Consider the following 18,632-nt stretch of genomic DNA (forward strand, 5'->3'; position numbering starts at 1 on the left):
TGGGGAATATATGCTGGCAGATGACATTGCTATCAAGTTGAGCTTGATCTTGAGACATTGAACTTGCCAAGCAACTATGAGGCCCTTGGTATTTTCGAATTTTCTAAAATCTGGAAGAACTCTACGACCCGTACCATCCAACGACATTAATCCCCAAACTGCATGCATCGACATACATACCTATGTTGGTCTGACTCTACCACCTTGTATTCTGCACTCCTGCGGATGTTATAATTTTTAACAGCAAGCATCACTGTCTCCCTATTGAGAAACTTCAACCCAATCTCGAGCTCCTTCTCACCTGACAAAGCATAGCTACTCGGTCTGTCTTCTGCAATGGTCAACTGCATTGCTCCAAGATTTAAATACAAGTAGTGTGCTAGCGTGCTGCTGGATACACCACCACCCCCACCCCACCCCCCAATTCAACATGAATCGGAGGAACTGTCTCGTGATGAAGCGACTAGGTTTCGGGAACAGCTTCTATCTCATCTTCATCAGAAGTTTCTACCATGCCATCATGATGATATGTATCGAATCCAACAAGGTTGGAAGGGGGGTGCTTCACGAATATCTGTATTCTGTTTCGGCGTCACAAACGCGTTAAAGCTTGGACTATGGGTCCTACCAGTATCCCGACCCGGAACGAAATCCACCGATCCGAAATTCCTAACACCCTTCACATTATTAGAACTATATGAGCTTCCACCTATATCACGAAGATTCAAACAAAGTTCCAACGAATAGATGCTTCCAATGCTGCGATGATAAGAAAACATCATCAAAATATGCTGATCAGATTTAATCTGCATTTTCTGATATGCAAACGAGTTAGCAACTACAACTGGCATCCTGTGTAAGCTTCGTGATTTCCTTTTTTCCCACCATTTTGGTATTCATGAGAATCAAATTCTTCAGCTCTTGTAACGATGTCGGGGGCAGAATCATTATCCAAAGGGGATCGTCACAAACAAACGTAATACCTTCTGCCGTATGAGAAATTTCTCCATTTGGGTATATGATCAAATATACATTTTCGGAAGCCATACACACAGCAAAACTGAACCAACACCCACAATATTTTAGAGAGAAAGAAAGTAACTAGGTTGAGAGAAATTTTAGAGTTGGAAGAAAGTGCAAAAGAATGCCTCCTTCTGTAAATGGTGCACAAGCGTTTATATAGGCAAATTAGGAACGAACTTCGCAGGTGATACACCTGAAGGGCACCATTTCGCGTGTAGTACCATTGACTTGGAATCCAATTCGTGGATGCCCCACTAGAATTGGCCATTTTGCTGGCACCAGCCACAACATGGCCTCCCCACCCATTTCGTGGGCACCGACCCAGAAATAATTCCTGCCCCTGCCAGTTCCAATTCGTGGCCGCCAAACCTGAATTGGAATGTAAATCCAATTCGCATGCCCCGCTTGAAGTGGCCTTGCGCATTTTCGGAAGCATTTCTCTTCATGCGTATTTTGGAAAATAAAGCATTTCTATTATTTATTTATATAAAAAAACCATAAGAAATGGGTAGTACCAAGTTTGATGAATTAGTTAGCTAATATGTCAGATGTGTTAGGAAATAAAGATTTTATGGTAAGTTTTATTTATAATATATTAGGAACGAATGTTGTGGTGCATTTGACCAATCGTGTTTGTACCATGAGCTGAATATGTTCTCTAGAATAATGGTGGTGATCGAAAATAGCGATGGTGGTACTTAGTTTGTGGTGGGGTGGCCGTTTTAGATTAAAAGAGTTTGAAAGTCAAAATAAATGATAGTTTGTCCATACAATAAAAAAACATCTTTACGACGCAATTTATTTTTCACAAAAGTATATATTTTTCTTTTTATTATCAAGAAATGAGATTTTTCTTTTTTTTCACTGTATTAACTCTCTCCTATCACGAGTATAAAAAATATTAAATTAATTAAATAGTTATTTACATACAAATAATAAATAAAAAAAGTTAATTATATATGTTGTGGTGCATTTGACTAATCGAATTTACACACCATGAGCCGAATATGTTCTCTAGAATAATGGCGGTGTTCGAAGATGGTGGTGGTGTTTAGTTTGTGGTGGGATAGCCACTAATCACTTTAGATAGAAAGAGTTTGAGAATTAAAGTAAATGGTAATTTATCTATACAATATAAAAATCAAAAATTTTTTTTATACTGGAACTTTCTCAATGTTATGCAGATAAATATAGTTAATAGAAATTGGACACGGATAGTGACGAGTGTATCTAGCAGGTGGCGAGAAGTTGACACTGTCAGTTCGCAGTTGACGAGAAGACGCCAATTTCATCTCGTGGTTGGCAAGAAACAGGAGGCGCGACACGTATGCACAGAAGTTGCAGGTTCTGATCTGCATGATACGTTTTTCGTAACCAGCGAAAAAGGTAGTAGAAAACATCCGTCAAACATGCATGGAAGTAGCTGTCTCTGGCCCGAGTCCCACCTCTTCCGCTTCTATAAATTCGGGTCTTTTTTTTCGTTGTATCCGAAAAGAAAAGTTTAAGTTACAGTATTCTTAAAGTGAAACTGTAAAAAAAAGTACGAGGGAGAGATAAAAAAATAAAATTTATGTGTCTGTCTTTATAATGATAAAAATGTGATTATTAATGAAAAAATGTGTGATTTAAGTTAAAATAATACGAAATGTAATTCTACCAAAAAAATATATTATTTCACATCTAAACAATCTTTGATATGTAAGTTATTATTTTTTCAAAATTGTTTATATCAATATATACATGTTATATTATTAGTGTTGTTTTTCTTTTAATATATTAATATTATTGTCATTTTAAATATTTCATAAAATTAATTACGTAGGTTAATATTATGTTTATTTAAATAAATATTTGAATGTTAGTATTAGAAGATAAAATACTTAATAAAAAATGTATTTTTTTTTGCGTAGGATTTTTTTGTATTTGTAATTGTTATATATTAATATTATTATAAAGTTATATATTAGTAGTCATATTTCAAATTATAGTATATTATTAACATTAATGTATTTTTTTATCTTCATGTTAGTAAAATATACTTATGTTGATATATTTATTTTAATTATATTATTGTAAATAAGTTACGCAACACACATAAATATATTAGTAATAAATATAGTAATCGTTAAAGTATTTTTTATATTCATGTTGGTCAAATATATTTATGTTATATTTATTTTAAATATATTAGAAATAAATAAATTAAGCAAAATATATAAATATATTAGTAATAAATATAGTACATAATAATATATATCATTAGAGTTAAAATATATGTATGTTAATATATATGACATCATGTTATAAATAAATATATACGTTATTTAGATTTTATTTATTAATTTTTATGCCGAATTTCATTACGAATATTTATTTACATACTAGTATGGTATATATTAATGCTACTAAATATATTTATATTAAAATATTTATTCTAAATATATTGCTGTACGCAACATACATAAATATATTATATGTTATGTTTATGGAAAATAGATACGTTAACTAAATTTTATTTGTTAATTAATTTAATTATGAGTATAATTTTTATTTTTTTTTATACGTTAGTCTATTTTTTTATTTTTATTTATACTTCGTTTTAAGATGGAGAAAATTAGTCCTCCCAAAATAGTATAGTCAATTAATGACGAAAGCATTATGAAAGATCAAATTCTATCATGTTTTTCAAATAGGAAGAGTAAACGGTAAATTATCTCTAATAACTGCATTAATAGACAAATAGCATACTATGTGTCTGAGATCGACAGTGTATTCACTCCTACTAGACATCTCACGAATCTCAAAAACTTCAGTATATCTATCAAATCAATGCACTTGTATATTCCCTAATTCTTGTAAATTTGCTTGCAACTTCACAGTCGCAAATTTTGAGAAGACATGTCCAGCATTGATGCGCTCTTGAGCATTGACGCTCTTTCGGGTAAATAGCTCATTTAAGCGATAAAAGGTTATCCTGACCAATGATGTGACCGAGAGGTTACGAGCAACATAGAATTTATGCACTCTATCAGATTGGTTGTCATGTGACCTAACGATGCCCTTTATCAAAAGCCATAGCCCACTGCCGACAATCAATAGTATCACACCATTGAGTATATATGCCTCTCCTCGATCCTGCAACTGTTGGTACTGCTCGTTGTATTATTGTTCTGCCTTACAATATCCTAGAGAAAAATTTGTTTTAATATAATATCACTCGTCAGCAATTCAAATAGTATATAGCAATTTTAAGTTTAACAAAGATCAACTCAATATAAAGAACATGTTTCCATGTTTATGATGATTTTTTACAAGTAAGGGACCTTGAATTTTCATAGAAAGTTTGACGCAATATGCCTAACACAATATATGAAATGCTCTAGGAGGACTCCACGCATCATTACATCTAGCCATTGCTGCATTGATAGAGTCGTGCCTATAAAAAATAATACCGACACCGTCCCTCCTGGCAACATTTTTTCGTAGATTATTCAAAAAAAAATGTCATGCGTCAGCGGTCTCTCATTCAACGATGACAAAAGCAAGTCGTACAATATTTTGGTTTCCATCTTGAGACACACCAACCAAAAGAGCTCCTTTATATCGCCCATACAGATGTATGCCATCAACATACACGAGTGGTTTGCAGTATCGGAACGCTCTAATGCATAGATGGAAGCTTTAAAAAACTCGACGCATTATCTTTACACATTCCTCCACCTTAGATCCACAATATGCTAGTATAGTATCAACTTGCACCATAGATCCTGGGTTCTAAGCACACATTGCCACATACCATGCGGGCAAACACTCATAAAAAACTTCTCAATCACCAAAGTTTTTTGTAATCGACTTTTACTTTGCCAACTATGTTTTACGATAGCTTATCGTATAGTTGAATTTCGACAGAACATCTATGGTCATAACGTGGATCTTCAGATATGGGTCGGCTTCAACTAGAGGTCTTATAGCGTCCACAATTGTGTCGGAATTTAGTTTCGAATGGTCTTGAGAAATTATGTCCATAGTGCAAGTATGACTTCCATTGTATCGTTTAATTTTCCAACAACATTTTTTCTGAATCAAACTAACGCAAATCAGTCAATTACAACTTTTGCCATACTGTATGCATTTCGTATAAAATGTCAAAGACTCAGACTCAAACACCCTGTAATCGATACCCATGGAAGTAATATAATTCCTAATTGCCATGACTATAACTTCTCTAGAACTGAACTCCATTCCAACAGCAAACTCACCATCTTGCACAAAAAAAATACCTGTGTATGTGGATTAACAATTTCTAAGTTCTAAAAAAAAGTATATCTAAGGGTTTTCAATTTTCAATGATTTGTACAATATTTCATCAAAGTAGCCACAATATCTAGCAAAATAACGTAAGTTAGATTTTTTCTTTATCTCATACAAAATAATCTTATGAAAAAGTACTCTCCAGTTGAGCAACATTTATCATTTTTAGATAGTGAGCAATTTTTGAAATATTTTAACTGGTAACTTAAAAATAAATATATTTTAAATAATTCAACAAATAAAATTAGAATGTATAACCGAAATTTGATAAATAAAAATAAAATTGTCTTGACAAAATAAAATGATAGGCTGACATACCTGAGTTTGCCAACTCAAGAAATTCAGGTGCGATCATAGCTTCAAGATCCAAAGCACACATAGAAGATGGAATACCAAATGAATGTTGGCTTTTTACCGTGCTTGTTGCAGCTTGAATTTTCATGTCGGTAGTCTCATTTCCTCCCAACATGCCATTGTTAGATAAAAACTCCTCTTTGCTGTCACTATCATTTCCTTCCCAATCTGTGTTGCCCCTTTTATTTAAGAAGGATTCATCAACCTCGTGACTAATAGCCAACTTCTTAAATTCAACATACAGTTCGATAATCAACACATGAGCTTGATTCTGTCGATAAATCATTAACATTTCTAACATGATGACATCAGTCACATTCATTACTTAAAACTATATTACATCACTGAAAACTAACACAAACTGCTTATATAAAATACTGTTAACTCTCTTTGACAAATTACCGTATATATATTGGCATAATCTATTTTATAACTTTACAAATAACATCATGTAAAGAATAACAAAAATTCTAAACTTACACAAATAAATTTTACACCTTTATTTATATATGGCATAATCTCACTTTCAAAATATACTAATAAACACACATTAGTTTCCATGACTTAAAAAAATAAAAACTTCTCAAGAAAACTCTCACATGGCGAGGACTTGTACAAACTCACAGCTTTAACTTTTCAATCAAAATGAATGTTGCTTCTGGAACACTAACTCTCTTATATAGAAAAAGAAAACTAATTTTTTAACAATTTTTTTTCTCAAAAAATAGTTAATTTTATCTAAAATAATATTAAATTATTATGCTTTTCGCAATCTCCAAATTAGTAAAAATGTCCCATCATACAAAATTTATTGAGTTTAAATATTATTTTTTTCAAATACTTTTTGTAAATACAATTTTTTTAAGTAAATAAACCAATCTCAAACCCCACAAGATAGATTAAAAAAAATAAAAAAATATTACTCATAATTAACGAGCAATTTTCGCTTTTTCTTTATGTCATCTCTTTAATGACAATAAAATAAGTACCAGCAGCAGTCTAGCACCATAAAATTTAACACTTTACATACCCATATTAAAAAACAACTCCAAAAAATTGTCCATATTTATTTTTTTTTTCTCTAAAAAAGCATTTTTACAACACAAATTTTTCTTTTTATTATCAAGAAATGAGATTTTTCTTTTCCATTTTACTATATTAACTCTTTCCTATCAACTAGTATAAAAAAATATTAAATTAATTAAACAATTATTCACATAAAAATAATCATTAAAATTTTATTAGATAATTTAATATATTTAATTAAATCATTTAATATAAACGCACAATTATTTCAATTGAAAAATGATTTATTTATATTAATTAAGAAAACTTCAAAGCTCAAAAAAATAAAAAATAAAACAAATTATGTGTCAATTTCGAAGCAAGCAATGTAAATTGTGATCTAAAAAGAAAGCATTTTTTATTTGTTGCTTTCGTATCACTGTGTCAGTGGTTACTCACTGTCACTGAGCTACCCTCTCAGCTCGGCGATGCTCTCTCTCCACCGTCTCCCCGGCGTCCCCACCGCCAAACAACCACTTTTTCCGTCCACCTCAACCTTCACCCACCCACCACGACGACCTACATGCCTCTTCCCCCAATCCAAAACCCTACCAAAACCCCCAAAATTCCACAAATCCCCCACCGCCCTCCTCCAGTGGAACCGCAAACCCCAGCTCTCCGGCGAAACCCCCCGCGTAGTCGTCGTCACCTCCGGAAAAGGCGGCGTCGGCAAGACCACAACCACCGCCAACATCGGCCTCTCCCTCGCCAGACTCGACTTCTCCGTCGTCGCCATCGACGCCGATGTCGGCCTCCGCAACCTCGACCTCCTCTTAGGCCTCGAGAATCGCGTGAACTACACCGCCCTCGAGGTTCTCAACGGCGATTGCAGGCTCGACCAGGCTCTTGTCAGGGACAAGCGTTGGTCCAACTTTGAATTGCTCTGCATTTCAAAACCTAGGTCAAAATTGCCCCTAGGGTTTGGAGGAAAAGCCCTAATTTGGCTCGTCGATGCTCTCAAATCGCGCACAGAAGGTTGCCCTGACTTCATCCTCATTGATTGCCCCGCCGGCATCGACGCTGGATTCATCACCGCCATAACGCCGGCGAACGAGGCAATTCTGATAACCACACCAGATATAACTGCCCTTAGAGATGCTGATAGGGTTACTGGTTTGCTTGAATGTGATGGAATTAGGGACATAAAGATGATTGTGAATAGAGTTAGGACAGATATGATTAAGGGTGAGGACATGATGTCTGTTCTTGATGTACAAGAAATGCTAGGGTTGCCACTGCTCGGAGCGATTCCGGAGGATTCGGAGGTTATAAGGAGTACCAATAGAGGGTACCCTTTGGTTCTGAATAAGCCTCCAACATTGGCAGGGTTGGCATTTGAGCAAGCAGCTTGGAGGCTTGTGGAGCAAGATACAATGCAAGCTGTCATGGTTGAGGAGGAGCCAAAGCGTGGCTTTTTCTCCTTCTTTGGTGGCTAACTAGAACACAATGAATCCAAGTTTGGAATGTTTTTTCAAATTTCAACTTTGCTTGTGATTGGTTTTTTGGTTCTGTTTTCAAGTTAGTGTGATTTTGTTTGCTTCTTATTTTAGGATGGAGTATTGCAAATTTGTTATCATGTGTAGGTGGTAGTGGGAGAGGAGCAAGGAGGAAGCTGTACAGTACAGTTTTGGGGGTTAGCAAAGCTTATATCTTTCTTTCTTCATTTGGTTTATTTCAATTGTGTTAGTATTCAGGATGATTTAGTTTAGGGTCACTTTTTGAGTTCATTTCTGCATTGTTAATCGGTTGCCTAATGGTGATTCAATAATATTGTTTTGTTCTACTCTTTTTTATCTACATACTAGGGTGTTGTTTATGCCTTGGAACATGGAACAAAATCTCTCCTTGATGAGTAAGTTTACACTTCACCATGCATGATAAGTTCATTTTTGTTTCTAAATTCTAATGCAGCATGTAGTAGTGTGTCACTGATAAAAATCTGCTTAATATGATGCGAAACTTGATCCCTGCTATGATTTTATAATGTTATGGAAGGTTTGTCCTTCTCAGCAATTTATCAATCTCTGCGATCCTAGAATACTGCATATATGAATTATGAATCATGAGGCACCTTTTTCTTCTATAACATATTAAATTAGAATCAAATTCTGTTTATTGCCAAGGAACTCTTTTTTGTTTTTTGGGTGCATACAACACACACACTCTACTCACACACACACACATTAAAGTATTAAACACACTATTTTTCACCAACAAAGATTCGAACTTATGTGGCACTTTTAGGAGGCAAATGTATTTGCCATTAGGATAATCCTCAGCCACATTGCCAAGGAACTTGTATTGTAAACATAGCAGTTTTTAGCAGGTTTTATTGTTTTTTGGGGTCAAGTTGATTCGTCATACGTAAATGGATAATTTTGGGCCGAAGTTTAGTTAATTAATGGTACATGACTAGATGCCTATATGATATGTAGTAGTATTATTGTTTTGACTCCGGAGTCTTGCATTTGTGCCAAAAAGTCCATTGGCCCAGTTAACTGGTCAAGATTCGATGGTTTCTGTTGGGCTCAGCTTGGTGTTATTGAACCTAATCTAGTAAGCATTTATAAAACAAAACTTTATTTGGAATTGCAAGAAATTAAATGTTATAAAGCGACACCTCTTTTATGTTAAAAAGTATTTGGTAATACTAATGACAAACTCTTTGGTCTAAACTAACTTGGTTTGAGTTAGGCAAGTCCATTCCGAAAGTAAATGTGTTGCGATATTACTTTTTACATGTTTGTAACAAAAACTATTGGCCACTCAGGATTATTCTTTTAAGTTTTAACTATATCATTATTTTTATCATAAAAAAAACTATATCATTATTTCATACATACATGCACCGTTGTGGTAACTATTGGATATTTTTGCGTGTACATTAAGGTTGATAAGAAGAAGAAAATCATGGTGTATAATTTTTTTTAATGACTTGTGACTTCTAACATTTTCTCTTTCCCATTTACCACCGCAATTTTGATCAATTAATGAACCTATGTTAATTACCAAGTAGTGAATGATGGATGTGCTCTTTTAGATAGAAAAAGCAGCATCAAATTCCTGTGATTTGTGTTGTGTCACATCATTATCTTTGCATCATAGCAACATGTATAGAAATAACTATTTTCTAGCTTTTATACTTCATTTACATACGTATACGGTATACATGCCATTTTGTCTATAAGTCTAATTCTAAATATCTAATCCATTGGGAAGAAGAAAATCAATTTCTATTTTTGACAAAGCAAAAGAACTTCATATAGCTAAGGACATTTCCAATAATATTTTTTTAGATACCCTTTTGTCTGTAAGTCTAATTCTAAATATCTAATCCAGTGGGAAAAAAGAATATCAATTCCTATTTTTGACAAAGCAAAAGCAATTTCATATAGGTAAGGTCATTTCCAATAATATATCTTTTTGGATACCTAGAATTAACTACCAAATTCAACCCTATGTTTGTTGGCCGGTTGGTTTCTGTTTCTAGTGAAAGTTGTAGCATATTATATGACGAGGCTCAATAGCTAACCTACACTTGGTCAATTGACACGTGATACTTTATGTATGATTAATTGATTATGATTTATGTCTAATCAAAATCCTACGATAATTTCTTACATAAACAATATTTATAAACTAACCTTTCATTTAATTCTCTAATTTGGATTCAACAACGTGACTACTATATTAAGTTTATTATATGGTAAAAAACATTTATCATATATACAAGATTTAATTATTATGTTGATTTTTATAATTTTATCAAAATTTTAATTAAGTTTTTATATTTTTTTTTATTGGATCTTTAAACTGTTTTTTATTTTATAATGACCTTTTTTTATATAAAAAATATTAAAATTAATAGAATATTTTTTAAAAAATATATGGTTAAAGATTTAATTAGATTCTTAATTTTAGATACATTTAATTTGCAAAAAAAGATTTAATTAATTTTAATTTTTTTTTACATTTTAAAATACCTAATTATAAAATTAAAAATAATATAAAAATTTAAGTAAAAAATATAAAAATTTAATTATAAAGTGAGAATAAATTTCTGTATGAACTCATGAGTAAGAAGACTTTAAGTTACATGTAACCCTTTTGACCTTAATAATGTTTAGTTTTTTTTCCCTAAATAAAGCAATGCAATCAATAATGGATAGGGCCATGGGTGGATGTTCCTCTAAATATGACAGGTATACATTAAAAATGGAATCACCCACCAATGGATTATTTGGAACTATTCAGAAAAGTGAAATGCATGAATCACTAGGGTTGCTTTTCTCCAATCAAAAGAGAAAAGGGAAATAATTGGAGAAAATGTTTGCGCTATATTTAGCTTACACGTATCTCACACAAAAAGGAAACGAGTTAGGTTCATGTGAAAGGATAAAGTAAATTAAAAAAATAAAATTATATTAACGAAAGTGAAGATTATATTAGTCCAAGCAACAATTACCCACCCATGATTAGACATGCAAATATGCAATATGGGTTGCATGTGGATTGATTTCATAGGGTTAATAATTAACATATTTTATAGGGTAAAGCTATGATGAGAAGAACCAATCGTCATAAACCATATAAGATGATGATTAATACATTTATTAATTATTAAAACAAGTACATTATTCAATGAATCAATGTAATACACTTTCTTTTAATCTCCAATATTCTATTTAAAAATTTGTTATTGGTCAATAAATAATTATATACACAAGATAAAATTTAAATATCCAATATTTTATTAAACGAAGAAATGAGTTGACAATTTAATTAATCTAAGTTGATTATAATACACTTTTATTTAATACTAATAAAGTTTACTATTGGTATTAGGATTTAGGAGGGGAATATGTAACCTGAAACAAGAAGAAAAATATTTGAATTAGAAATCATACAAAATGTGATTATTTTTCGTGTCATGAAACACTCAATAACTTAGGGTTCGTCAACTATATGGAGATCAATTTTAACAAAGTGCTTAGTTCATGGAGCATCGTTATTATAATTTGATGTTCTTCCATTCATATATAGATTTTTTATTTTACTTACCTCCTTCCTCAAATCTAGCTGTGTATCTAATATTCCACTTACATCGAACAAATTCATTACAAGTCAAATATTCACTATTTTCGAAGTCAAAGTACATGTCCTTAGAGAAACGAAACCTTTTTCTATATATATAAAAAATAGTTTATGCAAAGGAAGCTAGTTGAGATTTACCAACCTTTGGCTTAGTATTTGATCTAGATTAGTGAGATATGCATTTGAATACTCAAATTCAATTTAAAATTCTATTTCTTATTATTATTTAATGTTTATTGATAATTTGTTTTTCATTTAATTTAAGCATGTATATACTATTAACCGGTTACAACTTACAAATTAGCATTGACTCATTGTACGCAAGCCAAGTCATCAACGTTATTTTTTTGCTCAATATATTGAAGTTACGAAAAGATAAACGTTCTCCTTATATGAAGGACATTTTAAGTTGAGAAAATAATAAAATAAAAAATTAGTTATTTTTAAATTAAGATAATAATTTTATTATTGTTCATATCCTGACCAAAGCCTAATTCAGGCTAAACTAAGTTCAAAGGCCCAATCTAAAAGATTGGCTTCCACTACTTGTCCGACCTTCCCAAAGAGATTAGATCGACGAAGTCAGGCAGCTCACACTTATCCAAGTGAGTAATTGTCTCCCCCAAACTTCTCACTTACTTCTAGAAGAGAGATCTCAACAAACCTAAGATAAAGAGATGATTATCCACAATCAGAAGTGGAATTACTTCAACGGTGGTTATTGGTTCAACCCCTATAAATACACTGACACACTCAGGTAAATTTAAGTTCCAATATACTACAAATCTGCTTTAAACCTATGCTAACTTAGGCATCGTAGTGTCTTACAGGTACCATCCCCATCTCTTCAATACATAACTCGAGAGCTCAACAGCCGAACTGATGCTTTCTCCAAGCTAACAAGTACCAAATCGGGAGGAAATAATAGAAGCTTGATACAGGAAACTCTCCAGGAGCACACAGTTACGAAGACAGACAACAAATTGGACGTCCTACCTATCTCAGGCTTAAACCTGGGATGGATGACCCCTCTAATCAAATATTTGAAATTCGACATTATTTCCGAGGAACAAAAGGAAGCCCAAAAACTCAAAAGGGAAGCTCAGAACTATACTTTGGTGCGAAGTGTCCTCTATAGAAGGGGGATATCTACACCATTGTTGAAGTGCGTTCCGATCTCTAAGACAGAAGAAGTCTTGGAAGAAGTACACAACGGGATTTGTGGGAATCATCTCGGAGTAAGGTCACTAGCCAAAAATGTGATACAAGTCGGGTTCTTCTGGCCGACTTTACAAAAGGATGCAACCGACTTCGTTAAAAAGTGCCAACCTTGTCAGATGCACGCAAACTTTCATGTCGCTCCCCTCGAAGAGCTTATTAGCGTGACTTCTCCTTGACCTTTTGAAAAATGGGGATTGGGCCTGCTCAGACCTTTTTTCCAAGCTCCAGGAGACAGGTTAAATACTTGATCGTGGGAGTAGATTACTTCACCAAATGGATAGAAGCAGAATCACTGGCCACTATCACGGCACAAAGACGTCGAAAATTTCTCTACAGAAACATAATCACCCAGTTCGGGATTTTCCATTCTATCACCATAGATAATGGCACCCAATTCACAAATTTCACATTCAGAAGTCTGGTATCTAATATGAAAATTAAGCATCAGTTCGCCTCGGTGGAGCATCCTCAAGCCAACGGATAGGCTGAAGCCGCCAATAAAGTTATATTGACATGATTAAAAAAGAGGCTATAGGATGCAAAGGGAGTTTGGGTTGAAGAGTTCCCTCAAGTACTATGGGCTTATAAAACAACACTTCACTCCACGATTGGGGAAACGCTATTCAGACTTGTCTATATGGAATAGAAGTCATGATCCCAGTAGAAATCAGTGCATAAAGTCTAAGGATAAGATTTTATGATAAAGTCGACAACATTCAAGCCCAAAAAGAAGAGCTCGAACTACTCCCAGAGGTCCGAGAAGCACAAATAAAACAAACAGTCATACATGAAAATAAAGTGGAATTCCGACTCGGTCACTCTCTCACAAAAAACCCGATTCTTAGGACCATATGCAATTATTTCGTATTTAGCTTCATCCTCAATAGAATTACAGATTCTATAATGCTTACAAAGTTTTTCTATAAAAACACTATCAACAAAAAGATTGGATACGAAAACAAAAGAATCTACCCATCACAACAAATTTTTAAAAATCTAAAAAGACATTTTAAAAAATAAAAATTGAAAATATAAGAAAGAATACCTACATTACACAAAGAAAAGAAACCATCAAAAATAAATTTGAAATGAAACAATTCTCTTCAAATAAAGTAAAAGAACAGTCAACAACCACAAAAGAAACGATTTTTGCAAAAAAAATTTCAAAATTTCTTACTGTGAACAATAAAGGTACAGTAAAACCTACTCAGAATCTCCCTCTCAATCATTCTACATTTCTTTTTAATTTTAAAAAATATATTTCCTCAATTAAGAGTAAGACTCAATAGCAGAATTGGCTGTGCTTTAGTGCCTTGTGAGTAGTGAGTGCCCCACAAAAGGACACATGCCATGAACTGTTTCCTCACTCATCCCATCCCACTTGGGGCTACATGAATCCAAGGTCAAAATAAATAAATAGATAATAAACCCTCTATTATTAATTTATTTGGATACAAAATAATGTTATTTGAAATTATTTTAATCATTATTTATTACTAATTCTCATCATATACACAAAATGAAGGCTATTAGTAGTTTTATTCACTCTTTTCTATTATATTATTAGTGTCATCTACATTTAAATTGAGTTCAAATGTTATTATTGCTTCACACAAAAAAGTGAAAAACATGTTTATTGCATGTATATTTCTCATGCCTCCATTGTCTTAGCAAAGACTAAAGAGCCAAAATTGAAGGCACCAATTATTTTTTGCACAACCCTTTTTTTATTACTTTTCTTGACCTCTTTCATACGTTTTTTTCCTTACACTATATATGCTGCTACATAATAATAATAATAACAATAATAATAATAAAAAATAAATAAATAAATAAAAAGAACTGTACAAATGATAGCAAATTTTCATTTCATTTCATTTGATTTTTCTCTACAATGATATATATAATTCTTTAAAACAGCTTTTCTGGTCAACGTTTGAATTTGTCATGAACTATTTTTATTATTATTGTTATTATTATAAGATTTTGTTCTCCTACTAATCTCTTTCTCAAGCTCTTCTAACCCTCCCACTTCTTCAATTTCCTGCACCACAAGAAACATATGTAAGCATCCAAAAATATAATAATTTAAAATGAAAAAAATAATAATAAAGGGAGAAATAAACAAGAATATATGTAACTCTCTAACCTTTGGTCCCAAAAAGAGGCCATATGGCACCCCATTGAATTTGTCCGAATGGTGAAGCTGAAATAAATAAATAAATAAATAAATAACAGAGACAAATTAAACAACAAAATCTTGATCTCGGTACTGTATCAGATCATTTTCACAAATAAACAAACATCAACATGTGTTTCCTCCCTATGTTCCTATTAATTAAGTGAAACCAATCATAGCCTAATATAGAGTATAGCATCCATAAATTAGGGAAATTATAATGTTACTTCAATGCTGCTATTTTTTTCTATAAATTCATAGAAACATACAATGGATATAAAAAAAATGTAATGAGTGACATTATCAAAAATAGGAGAGGAATAATTATCATTTCTCCATAAATTAACATGAATTGAATTAAGAAATTGAAGATGTAATAGATGAATTAATTAGTTTACTTTGTGAGCAGCAGCAACTCTTCTGAAGTAGGGAACATTGGCAATGGGACCTACAGGGAATCTCCTATGAACCAAGCCATCGTGCACAAACATGTAAGCCATTCCAAACACTGTGATTCCAAGACCCTGCACCATTATACTCAAATCAATTAATTAATAAAGAAATTCAATTCTGACTCTGCATTCGTTTTTTAGATTATCATTCACACGATAGATATAAAAAATAGTTATTTATATAGTGAAAATTGTTAGTTATCTTTACGAGAAGTTGATAGTTAAAAACTGTTAGATGATTTGAATATTCGACTAAATTATTATATAATGATTTTCAACTGTCAACTTCACGTGAATACAACAATTCACATCGTTCAATTCGAAGGGTCCATCTCTTGGTCTATGGTGGGACTGCAATTTTATTCAAACCAAATTTTCACTTCTTTTTGTCCTTTGCTTTATTCTTTTTTAAGATAGATATCATATCACATACTTTACACTGATTTGTTGATCACGGATTCCGAAGGATAAACCAAAATCACAATCATTCTAATTTCAATACTTTTACTTTGAGTTTGGGCCTTGCATTTGTAAAACTATAAAAAAAATTATGACGAAAACTCACACGATATTGTCTTCGCAAGTGAAAATAACAGTTTAAGACTTTGAAATCAGGATTAATATAATACATGTTTAACCAAAAGGTCTAAAAGTAAGACTAAGCACCGACAAAGTCTAAATTGAGATTATGAATCTTGATTCTCTTCTGTGTTTCGGAAAGCTTCATTTGGAAGTTATAATTAAATAAATAAAAATTAAATTAAATTAAATTAAATTAAATTACCTCATGCATGTGCCACAAGGAAGCATGCCAGAGAGCTCTGTGTGCCCACCTAGCCCAAAATTCCATACCCACCTGAAACAATATCATCACATATCATATGCTATACCCAAATTTCACATAGAATTGGAAGCAATCAAATTCTGAATTTGTAAAATTTTGTAATGTAAGGGGCTTACAGCAGCACCAACGGAGAGAGCAAATGTGCCAAACATTTCAGACAATGGAATTTCTCCACCCTACACCAAACACCAACTCTCAATTTCAGATTGACTAACACATACATGCTTGAATTATTCTTAATTAATCAAACGGAATTCAATAATTTTGATGCTGACACTGTAAGAATCCATTCGCGGAATGCACGTATTATTACTGTTAGATAACAATTTAGTCAAATTACATAACCATTTTTAAGATAACTGCACGTAAGTCTGGAATATTATAAAATAGTGTGAAAATTGTGAAAGCAGTTAATCACATAATTACATAATTACCTGAAATTGCCATGCGAATCTATAATAAACAGCGAAGACCGCCATGGAAGTGATGCCAAAGCTAGACATCATGGCGGTAATAAGGTACGTTAATCTCTCCGATTTCTTCCTGGCCAATCTCTCCGCGACACGTGGCGGAACCAGCTGAGGATAAACCACAACGGTTTCTTCTTCGTCCTTTTCGCTTTCCGCCACGTGGCTACTGGCGGTTTTCTTGGGGTCCTCCATGAGAACACAGGCAGTGAACTTTATAGTTGCGAGCTTCTGGTGTGTTCTGAAGAAGGAAGCAGGCGTTGGAGTGTGAGGATTGAAGGATTGGTGTTTGTTGTGGTGGTGGTGGTGGGGACGGAGGAGGGGCTTCCAGGCAATTGCGGCGGAGAGTCCTGCCGCCATGGTGGGTTTAAGTTGTGAGGCTCTGAAAAGAGAAAGAAGGAAGTGAGTGGTGATGGTGAGAGGGGAAGAGAATGAAGGAAGGAGAGGGGGTTTTTAAAGGGAGAGAAACAACAGAGACCACTACTTTGATTTCTGTTTTGAACTTTAATTTCCACCTCTTTCTAATGTGGACCCTATGCTATATGTTTATGTATTTTGTGTATTTATTTATGAAAAATTGTTCGATTACTATCAAAATTTATTTTTTCTATTATTTTAATTATTAATATTTAAAAATATAAAAAATAATAAATTTTGATATATAGTTCCTAGTATTTTTCTGTTTATACTAGTTAAACCCTGGCCTTCATTCTATAGTAAAAGAATAAGTAAAACCCTTCATTCTTGGCTATACATTATTCAAACTTACTTCTTTTCCAAACTGCCTTTATTTTATTTTAGTCTACCTACCGTGTCTTTTTGGAGTAAGCTTTTATAGAAAACATATAAAATTAAAACTTTAATATATTTATTAAATCAATTTTAAAATTTAATAATAATAATTTTAACACATATTTGATAAAACTCTTTTTAATCTGTTTAAATGTCCTCAAGTTATATTTTTGTTAACTATTTTTAATAACTTGATAAATATAAAAACAGAAAAATTTAAAAATCAATATTTTTATTTATTTTAGCCAATATTTAGTCCTCATAGAAAAAGAAAAGCTTATACACGTGTATTCTAATGTATTTAAGTTTTCTTTATATATATAAAGATATTATTACTTGATTAAGTGCGGTCTAAAATAATAAAATTTAATAATTCTCTAGAAAAATTATAATTTAATTATTAGTTAAAAAATTAACATTATTTTTTATATATATACAGGTATTGAATAGAATCTTTAAGGGTATCCAACCATCCATGTGCATTAAAATTGGAAATGAAAGGCACTTTTACTCAAGTACATGTACTTAGCTCCGGTACTTATTATTATTATTATTCGAAAATACTATCTATACAAAAAAAAAAATTAAGTCATTAAATTAATTATTTAATTTATTTTTAATATATATTTTATATAAACAAATAGCCAATTTAATAGTTAATTTTGTATATACATGTAACATGTCTTATTATTATTTTTGTTTGTGTTATTTTATTGTATATAATTTAATTATATAATTATCTAGTTAGAAAACTTGATACCTTGATTGTGATCCAATCTTCAGAATCATTTTGGAAATTTGGTGGCAAGCTGTTTTTAGATTGATTTTAT

General features: G+C 32.2%; 2 protein-coding genes across 2 annotated transcripts; one reads left to right on the top strand and one right to left on the bottom strand.

Annotated features, from left to right (window-relative positions):
* Positions 1 to 7,110: 7,110 nt before the first annotated feature.
* LOC107491107 (septum site-determining protein minD homolog, chloroplastic) lies at positions 7,111 to 9,368 on the top strand. Its single transcript, XM_016111870.3, has 2 exons — positions 7,111 to 8,386; positions 8,559 to 9,368. The coding sequence occupies exon 1, from the start codon at positions 7,182 to 7,184 to the stop codon at positions 8,187 to 8,189; it is 1,008 nt and encodes a 335-aa protein (XP_015967356.1). The 5' UTR covers positions 7,111 to 7,181; the 3' UTR covers positions 8,190 to 8,386; positions 8,559 to 9,368.
* Positions 9,369 to 14,919: 5,551 nt separating this feature from the next.
* Positions 14,920 to 17,454, bottom strand: LOC107491106 (beta-carotene 3-hydroxylase 1, chloroplastic). Its single transcript, XM_052261367.1, has 6 exons — positions 16,978 to 17,454; positions 16,660 to 16,719; positions 16,484 to 16,555; positions 15,646 to 15,771; positions 15,218 to 15,274; positions 14,920 to 15,112 (listed from the first exon to the last, which is right to left on the bottom strand). Exons 1-6 carry the CDS (start codon positions 17,368 to 17,370, stop codon positions 15,014 to 15,016), a joined length of 807 nt encoding a protein of 268 aa, XP_052117327.1. The 5' UTR covers positions 17,371 to 17,454; the 3' UTR covers positions 14,920 to 15,013.
* Between the last annotated feature and the right edge of the window lie 1,178 nt (positions 17,455 to 18,632).

The sequence above is a fragment of the Arachis duranensis genome, chromosome 5 (genome assembly GCF_000817695.3).
Source record: "Arachis duranensis cultivar V14167 chromosome 5, aradu.V14167.gnm2.J7QH, whole genome shotgun sequence".
In the NCBI taxonomy this organism is placed as follows: Eukaryota; Viridiplantae; Streptophyta; class Magnoliopsida; order Fabales; family Fabaceae; genus Arachis; species Arachis duranensis.

What these genes read in the sequence shown, in the direction of transcription:
- LOC107491107 (XM_016111870.3), top strand. Translation starts at nt 7,182, where the DNA reads ATGCTCTCTCTCCACCGTCTCCCCGGCGTCCCCACCGCCAAACAACCA.
- LOC107491106 (XM_052261367.1), bottom strand. Translation starts at nt 17,370, where the DNA reads ATGGCGGCAGGACTCTCCGCCGCAATTGCCTGGAAGCCCCTCCTCCGT. An exon ending in GATTCGCATGGCAATTTCAG is followed by an intron (nt 16,720 to 16,977) that starts GTAATTATGTAA and finishes TGTTTGGTGTAG; the next exon opens with GGTGGAGAAATTCCATTGTC. An exon ending in CCTTGTGGCACATGCATGAG is followed by an intron (nt 15,772 to 16,483) that starts GTAATTTAATTT and finishes ATAATGGTGCAG; the next exon opens with GGTCTTGGAATCACAGTGTT.